The sequence below is a fragment of the Poecilia reticulata genome, linkage group LG10 (genome assembly GCF_000633615.1).
Source record: "Poecilia reticulata strain Guanapo linkage group LG10, Guppy_female_1.0+MT, whole genome shotgun sequence".
Taxonomy (NCBI): Eukaryota; Metazoa; Chordata; class Actinopteri; order Cyprinodontiformes; family Poeciliidae; genus Poecilia; species Poecilia reticulata.
The window spans coordinates 8,352,304-8,373,100 of record NC_024340.1 but is presented as its reverse complement, the minus strand read 5'-3'; the positions used below and the strand labels follow the sequence as shown (position 1 = coordinate 8,373,100).

The 20,797-nt window shown below is 40.7% G+C and overlaps 2 protein-coding genes across 7 annotated transcripts in view; one reads left to right on the top strand and one right to left on the bottom strand.

Annotated features, from left to right (window-relative positions):
- Nucleotides 1-1,158: 1,158 nt before the first annotated feature.
- brd8b (bromodomain containing 8b) overlaps nucleotides 1,159-20,797 on the top strand; it is a 25,855-nt gene continuing 6,216 nt past the window's right edge. The window contains exons 1-19 of one of the 6 annotated variants that reach the window (XM_008419849.2): nucleotides 1,159-1,261; nucleotides 1,913-2,009; nucleotides 2,485-2,554; nucleotides 2,676-2,725; nucleotides 2,826-2,948; nucleotides 3,107-3,187; nucleotides 3,733-3,797; nucleotides 4,159-4,325; nucleotides 4,413-4,604; nucleotides 4,824-4,896; nucleotides 6,278-6,420; nucleotides 7,421-7,856; nucleotides 7,947-7,984; nucleotides 8,067-8,263; nucleotides 9,115-9,207; nucleotides 9,362-9,430; nucleotides 9,535-9,820; nucleotides 11,211-11,255; nucleotides 12,678-13,766. In XM_008419849.2, coding sequence (XP_008418071.1) covers nucleotides 1,213-1,261; nucleotides 1,913-2,009; nucleotides 2,485-2,554; nucleotides 2,676-2,725; nucleotides 2,826-2,948; nucleotides 3,107-3,187; nucleotides 3,733-3,797; nucleotides 4,159-4,325; nucleotides 4,413-4,604; nucleotides 4,824-4,896; nucleotides 6,278-6,420; nucleotides 7,421-7,856; nucleotides 7,947-7,984; nucleotides 8,067-8,263; nucleotides 9,115-9,207; nucleotides 9,362-9,430; nucleotides 9,535-9,820; nucleotides 11,211-11,255; nucleotides 12,678-12,737 — 2,334 coding nt within the window. In that variant the 5' untranslated portion in view covers nucleotides 1,159-1,212 and the 3' untranslated portion in view covers nucleotides 12,738-13,766. The other 5 variants (XM_008419850.2, XM_008419848.2, XM_017307228.1 and 2 more) reach the window with 5 other exon arrangements.
- Nucleotides 14,481-15,969, bottom strand: LOC103471058 (DNA damage-inducible transcript 4-like protein). The gene is made up of 2 exons (XM_008419851.1): nucleotides 15,720-15,969; nucleotides 14,481-15,218 (listed from the first exon to the last, which is right to left on the bottom strand). The coding sequence occupies exons 1-2, from the start codon at nucleotides 15,895-15,897 to the stop codon at nucleotides 14,785-14,787; spliced, it is 612 nt and encodes a 203-aa protein (XP_008418073.1). The 5' UTR covers nucleotides 15,898-15,969; the 3' UTR covers nucleotides 14,481-14,784.

The following is a 20,797-nucleotide window of genomic DNA, read 5'->3' as shown; positions in this document are numbered from 1 at the left end:
AGATGGAATGCTATGAATTTATATACAACAGACATAAAAAAAATGGAGGTAATGTAGCCAAAAATGTTTATAAGAATTTTAATTTTAAGGTGGTAGAGTGCAGACTTTTGATAGCCTTCTGGGATGTCTTACATATTTGCATAGAAAAGGAAGAAAGATATCACTTATGTACACATCTCCAGGTTCAAGTATTGAAATATTCAGGTAGTGGATAAAAATGGATAACAAAAACATTTTTATTTGTGTGGATTATAATATTGATATGTTAAACCTAAACAATGCAACAGACTGGCGTCCTGTCCAGGGTGTACATCGCCTCTCGCCCGGAACGTTAGCTATAGAGAGACACTAGCAACCCTCCCGACCCCACTAAGGGACAAGGGTGTAAAGAAAATGTGGATGGATGGACGGATAAACCTAAACAAAGAAAAATATAATAGACTTCTTAAATTTTATCTGCAGTCTGCAGTCTTTCCTGCAATCACCATGCCCAGTAAAATGACATCTCATGGTGCTGCTTTAATATATATATATATATATCAACTAATGTAATGGAAATTAAAAACTACTTGTACTTGTCTAGATGACTTGTGGATTATTAGTTAGCAATATCACTGAGCACCTTCCAGTATTTATTGTACAAACGCATTCAATAAATTAGAATATCACTAAGTGAAGGAAAGATACCGCAGGTCTTTCCTTCCGGCCGCCGTCAGACTGCACAACACCCGCTGCTCTCAGTAGTTCACTTCTCTCCACTACAAGCAATAAACTTGGAATTTACTTATATATTTCATACAATACTGTTTCATTATTTCTATATTCACTTGTATTTTTTGTGTATATAAATTTTTATATTGGTTCTGCTCTGTCCTCTGTTCTGCTGTAACAATGTAAATTTACCCACTGCGGGATTAATAAAGGAATATCTTAAAGCCAATTTATTTCAGGAACTCTGCCACAAAACAAAACAAAAAATAAAAACAAATAGAAAATAGAAATATAGATACACATAGATATAGTGTTATATAGATGACACGCAGATGGATGTTTGAAAGCCCTTTTTCTGTTAATTATGATTTGAAACAGCATAAACAGCTTTTTGACACTCCCCATGCGGATTTTTGCTTCAGGGCTTTTTGTGTGTATTCTCTCAGACTGGCCCGGGAGGACGGCGGCGTGTTGTGTGCCTCACCCAAATCTGTCCGGCGGATGTTGTGCCAGGAGTCTCGTCGCAAAAAAATGGCGAGCGGCATCGGCAGTAAGTAATATAATAATATAGTTGTTAATGTTATTTGAGACTTTTAGGGATCAGTGAAGGCAAACTAACCAAGGGGGCTTCTTTCACCCAGCTTGTAAAGACACAGTAGGCTCTCTGCCCCAAATATCGCCGCTATGTGGGAAGATGTGTGTGTGCCTCATGAATGTGTCCCCCTAAACATTGCTAAGCTAACGCTAAAATTTAGACGTTACTGTGCCGTTTTATCTTGGTTGTAAAATAATACGAGGTACTGCCAGCTTTGTGTTGATAAGCGTTGTTTAGGTTTCAGTTAAATGAGGAGTTTTAATCGTCCTGCATACAATATCAGGCTAATTAGAGTATTGTGGCTAGCTGTAGCAAGCTAGCTCTGCTTGTTTACGTAAAACATGCTGCGGTTATCCTGGTGTTTCTCATTAAATTGGTAGCTTCCGTTGCTACTAGTAATAGTAGTCGTTTTACACCCTTACTAAGTTTCATTTTTATCAGATATAATCTAAATTTAAGATTTATGACTGTTTTAGTTCGTTCTGCACTTACGTGATGGATATGCACGCTGGTAGGAACCAATGCCAGTCAGAAATGAACAAACATGTTAGATTTTTGTAATTTTCTAATTAATTATTTTTATTTTTATTTATGTATTTGCTTCAGAACACAAGATCCTGAATGTGGGACCCACGGAGCCCTGGTCCATCAGGGAGAAACTGTGCCTGGCGTCATCTGTGATGAGGAGCGGAGACCAAAACTGGTAAATCGATCAAAGTATTTGTTACTTGTAGTAAATTTGTTCCCTATCAACCATATGATCAGAGATGTACGAGAGAGACAAGGTCCATCAAGACGGTGCTTAGTTAAATTGTCTGGCTATTAAAACACGTGATACAGTGGGAAACTGAGGTGTCACAGATATTATCTCTAACCAAGGTTTCTCTGCTTATATTAATTCGAAAATAAACACTCCAAAATGTCAGCACAGAGATGCAACAAGCTATTTTACAATAAGAGTCAGGGAGGACTTTAATGATCTGTGTTGATATTTCTGCCTGTGTTCTCATTGTTGAAAAAGAAGTGTTTTATTGTTCTCATTGTTGGGTAATATAGTCATTATTTTTTATTTTTTCTTTCTAAGATGTTATTAATTTACTAATTTTTTGTTTCTACTGTGTGCTGTGCTGGGACAACCCTCTTCGGAGATTAATAAAGTCTTATTATCTGTCTTTCAGGGTGTCTGTGAGCAGAGCCATCAAGCCTTTCTCTGAGCCTGGTCGTCCTCCCGACTGGTTCTCTCAGAAGGTGAGAGAGGCGATAACCCTCTACTTTCTCCCTCTCTCTTCATCTCCCAGCCACAGTAGTCACTTGTGTTGAATTTTATTCTTTTTAGCTAACTTAGCTAATTTCCTGTTTTGCTTCTCAGCACTGTGCCTCACAATATTCCGAGCTGCTGGAAGCCACAGAAGCTCCAAAGTGAGTCCGTCGGCGCGGCGGCGTCACTGTTGCAGAATTTGATTTCTAACTTTTCTGGCTTAAAGCAACCGGCGCTCTAAACATTCTCGTCTTGTTCTAGGCGTAAGCGTGGGGAGAAGGGTGAGGTGGTGGAGACCATCGAAGATGTAATCGTCCGCAGGCTGACCACTGAAAGAATCGAGGAGCTAAAAAGGTTACAGAGAGACACGCAGGAGCAGTACAGGTAGGTGTACATACTGATGCACAGTTTACACAGATTAGTGCATTAATTCAGAGTTACTGCTTTTTTTTTTTTTACAATAAACGAAACTAAGTGTAATAGAAACTCACGATGGCGCATTAAAATGATTTCCTCTGTACTTTTTGTCCTTGTCCTGACAGGAAGCTGAAGAAGGAGGTGGAACTGATTCAGACGGGTCACATGGACTCCCAGCTCAAGGATCTGTGGGCAGAAATCACACAGTGAGGCTCTTCCTTCTTTAGCACCTCCTGTCTTGTTTTCTTCTGGTTGCTGTGGCCTAAAATTCCTGATTTTTTTTTTTTTGCAGCACCTTTTGCAAAGAGTTGCAGTCAAATTTCCGATTCTTTTTATGTTTATTTTTTTCCCGAGCCTTATTTCCATCTCTTTCTGTTGCGACAATAAAAATTTCTTTAAATATGTGAAAAGCAACAGTGAGCACAACTTCTGTACGTAAATTAAAGGGGATCGGGTTTCACTGCAAAAACACAAACTCTTACCAAGTATCTTTGGTCTGGTTTCTAGTGCAAATATCTTAAATACTTGAAATAAGACAAAACTAACTTGCAAGTAACTTTTCTCTATCTCTACCGCTTCTACTCCTAAAATCTACTTTTCCAGAATTTTCAGTTCGTTTTCCAGCAGAAGTCCTCACCCTCAGCTCTAAAGCAAGGCCAATGTTACCACAGTCTCTACAACAAGCCAGCCGTCCTCATTTCCTTTTGCCACGCCTCACATTTTAAACTTTGCGTTTGTTTTTCAACTCCAGAAAGAAGAAGCAGGAGGAGGAGGAGGCAGAGCAGAAGAGGAAAGCCACAGAGATGGCGTACCAAGGTAGGTCCAGAGCGTTGACCGTAAACGCCGACCAAAGGACTTTTTTTAAAATCTGTGAACTCCTGTTAACAATTAATTGATTACTAATTTATTTGACAATTATTCCAATAATCAATTCATCACGATTAATCCGATTAATCATTTCTAAAATTTGACACCAGCGAATTTTAGGTTCCGTCTGTCCAGCTGGATCATCGACTGAAATGTACCGGGATGTATTGCTTCATGTCTCCTTTAGTCTGTGTGAAAAATATTTATTAACCATCCATGACTGATTATTAATGTAGCAGCTTGTTGAATTTCTCATGGATAGATCTGAAGTCGCTCCTTTCTGCTTTTTTTCCCCCCGTGTGTCACACAGCGCGTCAGGCGATGAAGAACACGCCGAAGCGCCTCCCCAGCGTGACGATCCGCTCTCCCCTCGGGGCCAGCCCCTCCACACACGACGCTCAGGCGGACTCCGCTGTCCCCACGCCACCCATGGACACTGAAGGCGTCCCCTCGGAGGACACCGCCGTCCACTCAACGGTAGGAAACCGTTCAGCCGGGCGTCAGGTGTAAATTTGGGAGAGACTCAACAAAGACGAGTGACTCCCTCCACCCGTCTCCCATAAGGCTCAGGGGGTGGGCGTGTTCCTGCCGGCCGCGGAGCCTCCCGTGTCGGGGCCAAAAGACGGAGGCCTTGCTTCTCTGGCAGAGGACTCGCCTCAGAAGAGACTCCTGATGCAGAAAGCCACGCCGCCACCGTCGCCTCTGTTATCAGAGCTGCTAAAGAAAGGAAACCTCATCTCAGCCAGCCCACGCCTTGTGAGTGCCAACAAAACGACAACAATCATGAAACATACTACCGATTAATCTGAACTGAATTGGCACATTTTGGATTAGTTGTTTGACAGTTTTGACTTATATGAATTATTCTGAATTAAATTATTTCAACAACTTTTGGAAGGTAAGGTGTGTAAATGTCAGGATTTGTGTTTGTTTCTATATTTAGTCTGGTGTATTTTATGTATTTTTCGGCGTCAGGTATCTGAAGGAGATGCGATGACGAGTTTAACCAACGGTGTGCAGACGGCAGCTGCTGCTTTAGTCTTCACCGGTAAGCAGACTCATCTGAAAGCTTGTGGACGCAGATTCATTTTTAGCCCAGTGAGGATTCAAGGAACTGTATTGTCATACCAGCTCATATGGTACAAAACGGTACAAAATTCAATCTCTGGTCCCACTTTAAGAAGCGTAATGAATACATAAGTAGTTAAAAAATCACTTCTAAAATCATCTATTATGAAGCAAATGGCCAGTCGCAGAAGACCAAAGATTATTTAGCAACTCCAATGCCAAAAATGTCATGTTTTATGAACCCTTAAAACCATAGTCATGTTAGCATTCAGTTGGTGTTTTTTTTTTTTTTAATTATGAGCTGATAATTATTTACACTGGAGATGGAGGTTAGAGATCACTGGTGCATCACTTCTGCTTGAAACCCTTGCATGTAAAACGTTTCAAGTAGGGCAGAGAGATGTGGTCTAAAAATAAAATTTAAAATATTTTAAAACAAAACTGTTTTACGATTTTAGTCGCACAAAAAAATTTCCTCACTTTTCTCAGAAAATATCTTTAAAAACCGGCTTTTATTACAGTAATTACTTCTGGGAATTGATCTGAATTCAAAGTGAAAATTAATAGAAGCTGTAAAACACGTTGGTCAAACAAGATGGTCGTTCTTTCAAGGATTAACATCACTCTGGAAACACAGGAAGTGCATCAGTGAGAAAAAAATCCTTATTTTCCAAAAATTTAATTTTCAATAACAAAAAAATTATTTAATTGACCAAATTGATGTATCAAATTTACTGCATAATGCAAAATATTCCAGTGATTTAAGTGAGATGCTGTTTTATTTTCTTACGATGATCAGAAATTAGTCACATGCTTGTTCTCAGGTCATGTTTCACACAGGAAGATCATCAGTGACACACAACCTCCAGCTTTCATTTCCTGTGTAAATAAATATCAGTTTTTCAGTAAATAATCATCTTATGTGAGCATGTTGACAATTTAAAGGTTTATAAAATAGTGTTAACATAAACCACTCTGAAGTTAAGAGTCTGTAGCTGTTTAATGCTGGGAGAGGTGAAAGTTTTCTACTGGAGTCCAGTAATTTGATTAATTGTAACTATTTAACAGAGCCTCAATTCAAAACTCTTGAACTAATCCTTAAAGGTACTTCATAAATCAAGTGAATACTTTCTGCTTTGCCTATTTCATAGCATGATTATTGTTGACAGACGATAGTTTGATACTATCATCTATCAAACCCTTCTTGTAGTTTGGATTTGGCTGCTTTCATTTGTGATTTTATGATAATAATAACAAAGCAGCTCAAGTGGGTCTAGTTTAACCTGCTAGGTAATCAGAGTGAACTCTGAATAAAGTGTAAGCGTATTTGCATTTGTCGATACTTTAACGTCTGTTTGCAGAGGGCGATGCAGACGCGGCGGTGAAGGCAGAGCTCAGCGAGGAGACGGGGTTGGCGGAAGAGGATCTGGTAGCTGTGTCGTACATGGGGGACGAGCTGGACCTGGAGACGGTGGGAGACATCATCGCCATCATAGAAGAGAAGGTACGACCCCGTCTCTCTCAGAATAAATGCTTTCGAGACCAAGAATGAAAATATGACGGTTTTACAATGGCAGTTTATCACAACGGAATGGGTTCGAGGGATTTAGGGTTGTTGGAGCTTCATCATTTCATGTTTACACGATGTGGGTGTTTGACCCTGTCTCAAAGGAACGGTAAAAAAATAAAAAAAGAAACAAGCAATTCATACAGTAATGTGTAACATATTAGCTGTGATTGAGCCATTAGGTGTGAAAAAATAAAATGAAGTAAAAGATAGTCATGCCCAAAAAAACTCTTATGAAAGTCATACGTTCTCAAAATTTTCTCATAGGGAAGAAGACAATATGATCATAGAATCCCTTCCAAAAGTATTTGTACTAGGGATACAAAAAAATCGAGTTACAATTCATATTCGAATAATGGTTTATTAGATAGAAATTAGTTCTAATCGATTAACAGATGAAGTCCATGAGATCTTTTAGGGTCGTAGTTTGGCCTCCATGCAACAGAGGGCGCCGCAGGTCTTCCAAATCAAGGCTAGTTGTAAGAAAAACAAAGATGGCGGCCATATCAGAACGGAAAAGAGAAATGGGACTTTTTGGATGCAGCAGGTCCAAACAGAGTCTGGTGAGGGATGCAAAATGAACAAATTAAAAATTTGAAATTAATCTTAGAAATATTCTAGAGAAATCTTGGAACCTGAGAAAAAAACAGAAATGTCGAAAAAAGTTGAACATTTGTGAGGGAAAAAACCCCTGAAATTTTTAGATTAATCTCAGAAATTTTCTAGGAAAATCATGTAAATTTCTGAGCTCCAAAAGTCAAATATTTCCAATAAAAAAATAAAAAAAATCCTAGATTTTTTTTTTTTTTTTTTTCTAGAAAATTCTCGTTCATAGCCTCCTTTCTTGTTGATTCACGAGCAAATTAAAGGAAACTAAAGCCAAAAAAAATCCTTAAAAAATTTTTTTTTTTTTCTTTTTTGCTGTCGGTTATCGTAGGTGGACGACTCGGTGGAGGCTTTAGACGCTGCCGCCGTGGAAGCAGCTCTGTCTCTGTGTGAGGAAGCTGTCTCAGAAGGCCACACCCTGCCTGGGCCATGGGAGACCCAGGACCTGAAGCCGTCGGAGCCTCCGGTCCAGCACGCCGCCTCGGTTCAGGAGAACCAGGACACCTCGGCCGCACTAGCTCCGTCTTCCGGCGCCCCGGAGTCGCAGAGCCAGCCCGATGTCAAAAGGGAAGAACAGTTCAAGGGAAACGGTGAGGGAGCCGAGGCGGCAGGAAGCGACGTCAACTCTTCGCTGGCATCTGATGATGGTGCGGCAGGAAGCGAGGTCACAGAGGAGGCGGTGGCCAGCTCGAAGGAGGCCGTCGAAGCTACGGTGAAGACTGAAGGAGAGGACTGGAGTCAGCCGGAGCCCAACCCTCCCTGCCTCGGTGGGGACCATGCCTGGATGTTTACAAATAAAGCTCATGTTTGTTTGTCCTTCAACTGTTTTTTTTATTAAACTTCTTTTCCTTCTGCAGACTCAGAAGACAGCTCCGTGTCTGGGAAAGAGTCCAAGGTAACCCACATCAACATGCCATCATCCACTGATGGCTCTTATTTAGATGGAAAACTCGACTCTGTTTGTTTTTTCTCTGGAGGTGAAGGAAGAGGAGGGAGGGAGCGAGGGCGACCCGGACGACGGGATGGAGCTGAAGGAGGACTGTGGGGAGGGCGAGGGTCCGTACCTGTCCGAGGTGGAGCGGGCCGCCAGCGAGAGCGAAGACGGCTACGGGCCGCCGTCCCAGCGCTACACCGTGGATTCCCTGGCCAGCAGCCCAGCCTCCTCCTCCCAGCTGTAGGTGCACGGTCTGCCGACATGCCGAGCAAAAACAAAACATTAAAAACTCTAATTGGACAGATTACACAAGAAAAGTTGCAGTAATTTACAAAATCTAAATCACAACAAGCTCATTGTTTTAAATGGTTTTGGCACCTTTCTATAACTGCGTTTTCATTACAGATATTCGAACAACTTTGTCGATATTCGGCTAATGTTGAAAAGACACAATTTCATCATTGCAGATTTCCCATTAAATAGTAAACAGCTAAAATCACAGCTGAATAAGTTTGTTCATGTGATAATTCATTTTCCTGTCGTCTTCATGGTTTGTGCCAATAGTAACATCTGGTTGTTACTCACAAGCCTGGTGTTTCTAATGCAGTTTTGCAAAATAAATCAATTTCAATACGGTCAAAATCCTTGCGCAAATTTTATTGGAAAAACGACAATTGGAGAGTTTCTATTAAGCAAATTTATTTTTGAAATGTCAAATAAATTGCACAAGAATATGACCAATGGTAACGCAGCTGGTGTTCCACGTCATATTTCCAATTACTGCTGTGTAGAGCTGGACGACTTCAGCTTAAAAATACAATCTTTGAATAACTATTTCTACCAATTATCATCCGTTAAACTTATACCAAAGTATAACTTCACAAGATGCTCAATGTTCTTAATTGTATGTGTTGGAGTAAAACATTCACATTCTTGTCACACAAGATGGCGGCTCTGGTTGTGCTGACATCACTCTGAACTGTGGAAATCCAAGGAGTTGATTGGTGAAATAAAGAATCCAGATTTTCCAGAAATTAAATCTTAACACAGTCTCTCTCTCTCTCTCCCTCTCTCTCTCTCATGTGCATCAGCTCCACATGTGGTGAAGACCAAGAGGCTGTCCAGGCTCAGAAAATCTGGAAGAAAGCCATCATGTTGGTGTGGAGAGCTGCAGCCAATCACAGGTGATGCTTGTTTTCAAGCATAGACACTAAATACACTGCCAGCACTTCCCTGTTAGCCACATTTAGCATGAGTGTTTTCTTTGTTTTTGTTTTAATTGTCAATCATGAAATTGATTTTACTTTAGTACTAAAGCAGATGTAATGTTGGCTGCAGGTACGCCAGTGTCTTCTTGCAGCCCGTGTCGGATGACATCGCCCCGGGTTACCACAGCATAGTGCACAGGTCAGAAAACACAAAACCCATAAAAGATCTACTTTTCAGCAAACGTACAATAAACAAATGTACCCGTTTCTACCGTTTCTTACATCTAAATAAATTTCACACAGACCCATGGACCTGTCGGCCATAAAGAAGAACATCGAGTCCGGCGTAATCCGCACCACCGCCGAATTCCAGCGAGACATCATGCTGATGTTCCAGAACGCCATCATGTACAACTCGTCGGACCACGACGTGTACCACATGGCGCTGGAGATGCAGCGCGACGTCCTGGAGCACGTCCAGCAGTTCCTGGCCACCCAGCTCATCATGCAAACCTCGGAGAGCGCCATCTCCGCCAAGAGCCTCCGCGGCAGAGAGGGCAACCGCAAACCAGGGGAGCCGGCCGAGAAGGTGGGTTGAGCAGCGGGAAGAGGAAGAGGAGGTTATGTTACTGTTTGAAGTTATAAACCGTGTTTGTAGGTTTATAACTCTCCAGAAACGTAAGTACTCTGTGCCCAGAGACGGTGAAACTGGAGGACACATCATACTTCTTTTAAAGTGTAATAATATGAGCAATAAACTCAACATTTTAATGATATTTTTCCACTTAATAGAAAAAAAAATTTAATCGGTTATAGAAAATTTAACAACTATTAGCTCAATTATTTCTTGTTACTTTTGTGGACCAACAGATATATATATTTTTTATTTTCTTTCGTGAGACAGATTCAGTTTAAATAAATGTCATCAGTTTCTGGGTAAGTCCTTGTGATGCAACCTGGGCATACGAGAGAAATCCTGACCGAGAGGGAGGGCAGCAAGCTCAGCGAAGACAGATTTTTATGTTGATTTATGTTTGTGCAATAATAATGTAAAGTTGTTTTTATTGAACGTAGTTTACCTTTGATGACAGATCTTTATTTCTTCCATCACCATCCAGATGTTTATTTTAATAGTACACCTAGGGGCGGTTCTTTCATGTGGACAAACCTCCTAAAGATGGTCACTAAATGTAGACCATGAGCTGCACATCGAAGAACAACTTAAAACCTTAACTAATAGCAAACTCCTTCATTTTTGGTGGTCGTTTCTATTTATTGGGTTGTGCTGCCCTGGGCAGAAAGCCATGTCACCATAAACCGCCACTGGGTTCTTTGTTTTCTGTTCGCCTCACATTCAGACCTAGAAGTCAGTAAAAGTTTGGCAGGAATCCATCGTTTTTGCTTCCACATGCACGTCAAAGTTGACCTTGCTGCCTTTGTTACATATGTGATGGTTTGTTTGCTCTGCTTGTTGTCCGCTGCCTCGTTGGAACGATTGTTGTCGACGTCCCAGTTGATGTGTGTCCTGCATGTTTGGCTGCAGCCGTTTCTGTCTCCGCCTGCATGCTTGTGTGTCCGCAGATCATTTAAAGCAGGACTTTCTTCATGTGGTTATGCACGTTGCCCTGCGTTATTGGAGCTAGATGTGGGAGTCTGGGGGGGATCTCCTCAGCGAGGATCTTATAATAAAAAATCTGTATAATTCGATGGAAGTCGTGACGGGAATTTCCGTATTCACCTGCTTGTCTCTTCTTTTCTGTGGATCTCAGTCTTGTAATGTCAAATCTGAACTTGTTAGAGTGTTGATATGTCATCCTGATGTTTTGTGGATGTGTGTGTTTCTGTGCTTCCTACCTGATGGGGTCCAGTCCCCTCACCCCCTTGGCGTCTCGTCTGACTGGGACTCCAATGAAACTTGCTTTCTCACGCCTGTGTGTCTTTGCTTTCTCTTTTTCACTCCGATGTTTGTCCTCCTACAGGACAGTGTCCCAATGGCCTCTCCTGCTTTCCTTCTCTCTCTCTTTGTAAGTATTCGGGTTCTTCCCTCAGATCTCACCAGAACCAGGTCTCAGCGCAAACATCACTCACTCCGTCCATGTGTGACACTTTTCTTCTTCACTGGCATTAAACACTAAACAGATGCAGAAAACAACAAGTTTTATACAGACAGCGTATGGATGCAAACAATTATTCGATTTACGATTAATTGACGATTAATGGTTTGCTAGATTAAAATTAGTTCCAGTCCATAAATCAATTACGTCCACTTAGAATCTAATCTTAGTGTTGTAGTTTGCCCACCAACCAGCAGAGGGGGCAGCTGGTCATCCTTAAGCAGAGCCAGTGCTAAATATGGAGGAGTCAGAACAGAACGATAAAGAGAAACTGTCCAAACAGAGTCCAAAGTGGGAGGTGAAATGGACTTTATGCGATTCTGTTTTGAAATATTAACACTGTCTGTGCTCCTTAAGCGCTCATTTAGCCGTACTACATGGTGGAGCAGCGTTATCTTATTGAAAAATTTGTGTGTTAATCTGTGTGTTAACACAGAGAAAATATAACAGGATGGAGAATAAAATAAATAACGTAATTTCAATAAACAGAATTTATTTTTGAGGGCTATTGTGAGTTAGTTAAATTAATTGAGATAAGTTGTAGCATTCCTTCAAAAACAAGCACACAAAGTACTTCTGTGTGAATATCTCTGTTCATAGGGAATTAAGTGTTTCACATATTTTCATCTTTTATGTTTCTATTCAGCAAACTAAGCATTTCTGTTTGGTTATGTTTTATAAATATGTCCAACTTTAATGAAAAAGAAAATCACAAATTTTATTTGAGATCAATAATAAATTTGGCTTACACAAAATGTGTTTTTTTATATATTATATATTTAATGTGACAGGACCAACACGGTATGGGTAGCTGTAAGGTTCTGCAGTTTTCTGGTTTTTGTTCAGCATGACTTTGTTTCACCAACAACTAAAACAAAAGGCAGTCAGACAATCTGTCAGGCTGTTGCAGCTCCAAACACTGAGGCTCATAAACCAGCCATCATCTTCAGACACCCTCAAAACACTCTAGCTTCTGTTTGCACACCGTTTTATCAGCCACTCAAACTTCCCTGTACCCTCTCATCGTACAAGCTCCCAGTCCACGCTGCTTTCCTGTTTTTCTGTTTTTTTCACATGCGTTTCTCAGTGTCTCTCTTTCTCTGCATGCTCTAATTTCTTTTCTTCTTTGTATCTTTTTTTTTTTTTTTTTAAATCTTCCCTTTTTCAGCCATCCTTATTTTTCTTCCGTTTTGTCCGTTGTGTCGGGAGGAAGTCCTCCGAGGTTGGACCATGCCGTGTTTTTGTGCGGATCTCGATCTCGTAACGAGGTCTCCAATCTTTTGACCTTCGCGCCTTGACGAAATGATTCCCTTTCTGTCTCTCCCACTGCAGGATGGAGGCACCAGGGGTCGCCGTAGCGCCATGGAAGCCGACCTCAAAATGAAGAAGTAGCTTCTAGGATGCTTTTCTGGAAATGGCTGATGTCTCTATGGCCTGGTTGTGTCTGATGGGGCTAGTGCGCAGCTCCGTCAAATTGCACCCCAGTGCGTAGTGTGGCGTATCTGGCGAGGCTTGAAACTGAATGAAAACTTTCTAACGAGAACATTTTCACCAGCAGCTGCTTGTTTGGGATCAACAATCAACGGCAGGTTGAGTCCGGCCTGCTAGATTGAATCCCACTCAACATTTTGTATGTTAGTACAGTCTGTCTGAGTCTGTCCTGCACCTAACTGTGTCCTCTGAAAGGTGGATGTAGACACTGGATGGCAGCAACGTTGAACGTGATGTTCTTAAGATTTAATACCCGTTTTATTAGCTCTGCATGTTGGACCAATGCCACACAGGACCAATTAATCAATCAGTCTGTGCCATGTTGAAGTGTAATTCACTGGGCATTTCTTTTTTTCCTCTTTATCAATGCCTCCGATCTTTAGGCCACGGCATACATCAGCATGTTTTAGGGTACCGAAGATGCATATACCTTTAAATTTCTGCGGATCTTTTTGCAGATCTAAGCATGATTTAAGTCAAAGAGAACACTTCAAGTCACAAAGTTCCACTTCGGATTAAAACTCATTAAACTGTTAAGTTCGGACCTATAGTTGGTCCTTGTCAACAGGATTTGGTTTCATCTTTAGAAGTCGGCTATGAAAACAAAGTCTCTAAAGGATCCTCCTTTGACCTCACGTCCTTCTGCTGACGTCAAGCAAATTTAAACCTAATGACCTCTGGGGATTTTGCTAAAACAAATATCTGCTCATTTTATGAAACAAGGTGGGCAAAGTTTGTTATTGCTGAAACTACTCATCCCTGATCATCACTTAGGAAGTAGTCTGTGTGTGTGAGTGCTTTGTAAATGGCATACTGGTGTTGTGTTAGAGTACAAAGTCAAGTTTTGTACCTGAGAAGGATCATATAGTGAGGGTATGTATGTTTTTTGGTGTAAATTTGTTAAATAAAAGATTTGATTTAAATGTAAAAGGGTAGAGTGGTTTGCTTGTTTTTATTATAGGTTTTGTTTTTAGAGTTGACTTTGCTAGCATATTGAACTGATTTCTGCAAGTAGCAGTGGTATGTATGCAAGTTAAAAGTATTTTAAACAGGGTTGAGGTTTTCCATCACATGATAGTTGGCTCATGTGGTTTCATATTCAGCCTGTTCTGTGGGAGGAGCAGGTCCAACCTGGATTTATTCTGCTGTATTCACTTTGCAGATTTTTCCTCCTGTGAAGCTACGGCGAGCAGAACCAAAGTCAAGCCTATGACTAAAACAGCAATGACAGCATTTCCTGCAAACGCATGACCAATGCTAGTCCTTGGGGCAATAGCCTACATCCTTTAGATCGCATCAGAACACCTAAATGCTTTAGAGTTCAGCCATTTAAGGGATGCAACAGCTGTAGATGCATCCATTTAAACTCATTTGCTTTAGATGGAGCTTGCCCTWCAAGTAAACTAAAATTTGGTCATGCCATTTTTTTTTATTTATTTTTTTTTTAAGTCGACTAGTCCAGCGACTTTGAACCGTCAATGGACATTTGAAAAAAACCTGTGTAAACATTTATCCAGAGTTCATACAGGTTTCAAATAAGTTGAAGACCCTTCAACTGATGGATAAATGTACAACAAAGCTGAAATTTCTGGGGACTCTCAAAGGAGAGACATTTCCTTTTATCGAAAGAAAAAAATGCCCACATAAAACTTTATAAATACTTTATTGCACAGTTTAAGTCTTATAAATAAAATACAAAACCAGTACACTTCAGCAGCGAGACCAGCCCAGTTTTGGATTGAAATTCAAGCAGTGTCCGACAACTCGCAGTGCAAAATACTGACAATTAGTGAAAAGGCAACAACAAAGTCAGTTTGAGGGCCTGCTCAAAAAGGTTCAGCTATCTTAATATATAAAATGAACTTGTGTTAATCAAAACCAGAAACCTCAGTGTACACAGCTTTACATTCACTACGGACTGAAGTGACTCTGCAGTTCCTGTTCACCACTAGCTGAACTCGTAGATCACGGGACTTTCAGAGGAGTAGAGCTTCCTCTTCACCAGCCGGAGTTCTGGCCTCAGCTTCAGCACTTTGCCAGAATCAAAGATGTGCCAGCCATCCTTCTTGTCCACCTTGAACACCACGGAGAGTTCAAAGGTCGGGGTCACATCTGGGTCCGGAACGACAGTCCCCACATACTTGAGGTCATCTTTGCCCTCAACGTACAGCCTGATTGAGGCGCCCCGGAGCCCGCAGGGCTCATCGGCAGAGGAGTGCAGGATGTGGTGCCCGACCCTGGTGATCATGTTGCGAGGAAGCAGCAGCACCTGGCAGCACAGGACAGACAGCTTGGCTTCTGTCAGACAGCACTCAATCTGCCGGGTCAGGTCCAGAAGGAGGAGCCGCTGTTCGTCCTCAACACCAGCATCCAAATCTGCGGCTGTGACGACAGGTCAAAGGTTAGAACCACTTCATTGCGTCATCTGAGTCAAGTCCTTTTAACGCTCATTTTACAGGTCAGGACATCAGAGTTTAGTGAAGTTGCAAATATTCAGCTAGATAAGAGTTTCTCAACTCCAGTCCTCACAGCCCCCCTGCTCTGCATGTTTTAAATGTGGCTCCATTCCAGAACAGCCGATTCAAATGATTGCATGACCATGAAGTACTGCAGAAGTCTGTTAATCACCCAGAGATGCAATTCAGTTGTGTGGCAGAAGGGAGGGCAGGGGGGCGTGAGGACCGACGTTGAGAAACGCCGAGCTAGATCAATTAGTCATCCGCCATGTTGCATAGGTACATTTTTTAAAAAGAAATATCCATAAACCAGCTATTAAAGTACGCTTTTCATTCAAAAGGTTAGAGAAACGCATTAAAACAATAAATTTGCATATTGCTGCAGACCAACAGCATAACCAGTATGAAGTATTTGAATGCGACTTACAAGGCCAGTTGCTGTCCCTCTCATCGCAACTCTCAACGCTTCCCCGCCGGGCCGAACTCGACCCACGGCCCGGAGAGCTGTGATGGAAGAAGTACTTTCCAATCATCTCCACCACGCTTTCCTCCTCCGTCAAGAAAGACACTCCATGTGCAAAGGGCATAGCGGCGATATAGACCATCCTGACTCCGCCGTCTCCTCCAGTTGTGTTCTCGGTGTTTCTTCCATGTAGTCAGACAGGTGAAGTGGCTTGCTACGCTGAGCGCGAGGCTTTTATACAGGAGAGGGCGGGGCCGCTTACATCAGCCCAGGGGGGCGGAGCTTAGCTGGTTGAGTCCAGAAGCTTCCTGGTTCAAGGCTCACGCAACCTATCTGCGGATTGCAGCTGAGAGCTGTCACGTACATTGATAACCAGGGAAAAGCAACCGCTGCGGAGCATTACGTCAGTCTGAATGCTACAATAGCGTAAAATTTACTTCGTTTACTGGCAGCAGGATATTTTGAACTATATTTAAATAATTTCTGTAACACAGGACTTCCTATCGAGGAATATAATTCAGGGAATGATACAGAGCGTCTAATAGTTTTTATTTATTTGTGAAGGAAATTCGCCTGAAAACTGAGCCTCGATTTTAATTCAACTCTTAATGGTTTTTGGCAAATTTTATACAGATAAGATGAAAAGTGGGAAAACAACAAGTTTTATGCTGTTTCAGTATTTTAAACAGTTATATTGTCATCTTAAAACAGGATAGAAAAATAATCTTATTAGTAGTAGTAGGTGTTTTTTTTTTTAAATCTAAAGTTATACAAGTCAACCCCTACTGTATGTTTTAAATCAAAAGTTTTTCATGAAAGGTAAAAACAAAAAACCCCATATTAGAATCTCAGGAGTTTACATTGTACTTACCTGTATGGCCATCACATCTGTTTTTCTCTTTTGTGACACCAATATTCAAACAAATCATGTTCAAAAAGTAACATTTAAGATTCTGTTCTTAAAATATAGTTTTAAGTTTAGGTTTATTTTCAACTAGATGCAAAATCTCACAGTCATGGACTCATTATGATAGTTTGGCTCAGTGGAAATCAGGATTAAAGATACACTCTTTTAGTAAAGTATGTAATTTCCGTTTTAGTGGAATTATATAGTAGTTCTATATTTTGAGTCAATAAAACTAATCTCGAGCTCTCCTTTCTCATTCATTGAATATTTCTTGTTAATTTTTTATGCCTGATGAATGCAGCTGTACTTTTCCCAAATGTGAAACCTTTCGGCCACTCATATTAGCCACGTTGGAAATATACTAGATGTGACTCACGGATATTGAGGTTTGCAGTGAAATTCATCACTGTGCGTAGCGTGTGAAGTGTCGAAAGAGAAGCTGATCACCACGGTGATTCAGAATCAAACTTCCCCTTCTGCAGCTGACCACTTGCTACAATTACAATGAATAAGGTAGCTTCTGTAATTCACTACGGAAGTGATTGTTATGTCAGACGCATCTGAACCAAACTTTTATTTTTATGAGAGCAATAGCTTAGAAAGCTGGACTGCTGAAGAAATTAAATGGAAACTTTTCCTATCTATACATTTTGGAGTATGTTGTTGTATGTTGGAGTATTGCTGCATAACCAGTATGCTGGATAATTTTAATATCCAGGAAATACTCCAGAATTTTGCTGAGTGCTGGTGGCGTGACCACCAGTACTCAGTGTCCATATTGCTAGGGGTTAGCGATATGGACTTACATTTTTATAACGATATTTGGCAGCATTATTGTGATAGCAATAAAAGTGACTAAGAAATATTTATTAGGTCTGTTTTTAGGTAACTGTATGGCTGTGAGTTCATGACACAGCAATCAGAGCCCCTCAAACATAAAAGCTGCTCTTGAAAAACATTCCCATATGAAATACGGTTCTTTAAGAAACCAGTCTCATAAATAAGTCGGATTTGTATCACTAAAATGCACACACTAGCTGCATTTAATCATATTTTCAAAGGTATCGAGAAATCAAATTTTCTATCATGATACGAAAACTACCTCAATAAATGATAAACGATACAATACCCATCGTACTGTATCGAGAGTGTCTGCAAACAGCAGCTTTAAAGTCTTGTCACCATTGTTTTTTATGTCTGAACTTTGACTAGGTCATTCTAACACATGTATATGCTTTGATCATTTTATTGTAGCGCTTGCTGAATGTTCAGGGTCATTGTCCTGCTGGAAACTGAACCTTCTCCCCAGCTTTTTCTGMTAGGTTATATTATACTTACCTGCATCCACTTTTCATTAACTCTAAAAAAAAAAAAGAAGAAGTATCGTCTACACTGTAAGACGATCCCCCCACCTTGTTTCCCCATGGTGATGTTTTCACCAAAATGTAAAGTGTTAAGTTGCACTAGCAGATTCCCCTTTGATTAAATCACACACCGATGAATATCCTCTGTAAATATGGGAATTTAAAAATGTAATTGGTTGAACTGAATTGAATGAAATAAAAGTCCTGTTCTCAGCTTAACAAGGAGATGAAACGTAAAGTAAGTGCTATAAATACTTTTGAACTACACATTGTTCCTGTAAGCTGTTTTAGTTTTTTAACTCCAGAAATCTTGAGTGATTTGTGAACATTTGTTCTCCTATCTGCTTCGTGTGAATCCTCGTGATTTAAGGCTTTAAAGCTTCGAGCGTTATCTCGTGTTTGTGTCTAGACTACAGGTGACGCGAACCCTGCCGTTACTCACAACCAGGTGACTAAGACTCAGTCTGACTCAGACTGTCACTCACACACCTGACGAAGGCCCAGCAGCAGCGTTAAAAGGAACCATTTGTGTTTTAAACGTTCTATTTTTCCCGGTCCATGAAGTCATCATCAGAGTCACGTAGACTCATCAGATGAGCGAGGAGTCATCAGCAGAGTCCAAGTTGGGTTTTTAAGCAGAAAACATTCCACTTTTTAACTTTTTATTTTTGCTAATAGACCCCGTGCAGCACTGAAAACTGGCCTATTGAGAACATAGTGTGTTTTTCAGGGTGAATCAGACATCTGAGAACAAGTTTGCTCTTGTCTGAAATAGAAATATGTGAAACTACATCATTCAAACAGATGGAAACAGATGGAAACAGGGTTCTTCCTTTAAGGTCCAAGGTCCGCTGTGCTGGCGTGACTTGAGGGGGAGGGACGTCTTTCTCAGGTTATTCTCGTTCACCTGAGTCACCCTCCTCAGAAGTGTCGTGGCAGTGACACCACAGCAGGCGGCCAATCACATCCAGAGCTGCTGCAGTCTGACAGAGAGAGAGAGAAAGAAAGACRGAGCACCAAGGAGGAAGTGTGTTTCTGGGGAAGTGTAGGGGAATTACGGAGCGTGGTCACGCCACCAGTACTCAGCAAAATTCTGGAGTATTTCCTGGATATTAAAATTATCCAGAGTTTTAGCCGCTGTGAGTTAGAGAAAGAACGTGAAACAAAATAGAGCAGAGTAACATCCTTGCAGCACTCCTTGTTAAACTGTTACTTCATAATGATCAGATGTTTTCAGTGTTGACATATCCGGTCTGTGGACAGAAGCTGGAAACTAAACTAGAAAACTAATGCTGAGAGATGTGGCTTTTTTTTGTGTTTTTTTTTTGTAGATTCAATATCTATTAAGCCAAAAATACAAACAAAATCAGTTTAATCTTTGTTCTTTTTTTTCATTTTTAAACAGCAACAACAAAAATATGTTGTTTTTTATACATGGATGGTGTAAAAATCAGTGTCTGCATGTTTGGCTTGGTTCTGGTCAAGTCAAGTTTATGTGTGTAGGACATTTTAGCAACAACAATTCTGTTCAAAATGCTTTACATCATTAAAACATCATGCAGTCACCAATAGTGAAAGAAGCAATAAACATTACATTTTGTACAATACCTTCATCGAAATCATTATGCTCATTAAATATATTGATCAATGTTCCAGTTAATACTAATGAAAGGCAACTAAACACAGGTGGGTCTTTAGCACTGAAATCATTCGCTCTTGTTTCCATTGACCATATAATTCCTGGAATTTTTAAAATAAATTATGGTAACATGACAATTTCAAAAAATCTCATGCCATCCATCCATCCGTCCGTCCGTCCGTCCGTCCATCCATCCAACCATCCATYCATCCATCCATCCATCCATCCATCCATTTTATTCCACTTATCCGGGGCCGGGGTGCATAAAAATCTCATGTTTTATGCAAAAAATTATTTTTTGCATGATGCGGTTTGTCAACTGTATGTAAATTTGTGTATTTTGCAAAACTGCAAAGGAAATGCTTGTTTTTTGCATCACACGAGTCACATGACCAACAACTGGATGTTACTGCTGATGAAAAAGACAAAGAAGACGACAGGAAGCATGGGATGATTTTAATGAACAAACTTATTCACGCGTGGTTTTAATTCGGTTTGGTTGTTAATGAAAACACCATAATTGTGTTTTTTTGACATCTCTGAATATTGACAAATATTCACGTACGTTTGTAACGGAAACGCAGTTACTGTTTCGGGTGTTTTGCAGTTTTCTGAAAGTTTGTTCCAGATTTCTGGTGCATAGAAGCTGATTGCCGCTTCTCCGTGTCTGGTTCTGGTTCTGTGGATGCAGAGCAGAACCAGAAGACCTGAGTGCCGTGGTCTGGAAGATTGATACAACAGCAGAACCGACACAGAACCTGATGCTCAGGCCATGCTGTGGAGGATCCGCTGTGAATGTAGAGAGATTGTGCTGTTTAGTAGGAACCAGAGAAAGGCTGTTTGGACCAGGAAGGAAATGATGGGAGCTGCAGTGATTTCCATCCAGATTTTCTTTCATCATGTTGAATATTGACTTGAGTTAAACTTAAGCTAAATTTCAGATGTCGTTTCGACATTTACAGCCTGTTCTCGTCTTCTGAAGCTCATCTCTGGAGGTGGTGACTTAAAATTTTGATTGTTTGGACTGACGAGTCGATCAAACGACAAAGGGACTGAACTTATACAGTGTTTTTCCGCTCATACTGGCCAATCAAAGCACTTTACACTAGAGCCGCATTCACTCACACCTTCA

Bases quoted from the DNA above. Each gene is read 5' to 3' on its own strand.
- LOC103471058 (XM_008419851.1), bottom strand. From the start codon at position 15,897: ATGGTCTATATCGCCGCTATGCCCTTTGCACATGGAGTGTCTTTCTTG. The intron at 15,219-15,719 runs GTAAGTCGCATT...CTGTCGTCACAG, and splicing joins GAGGGACAGCAACTGGCCTT to CCGCAGATTTGGATGCTGGT.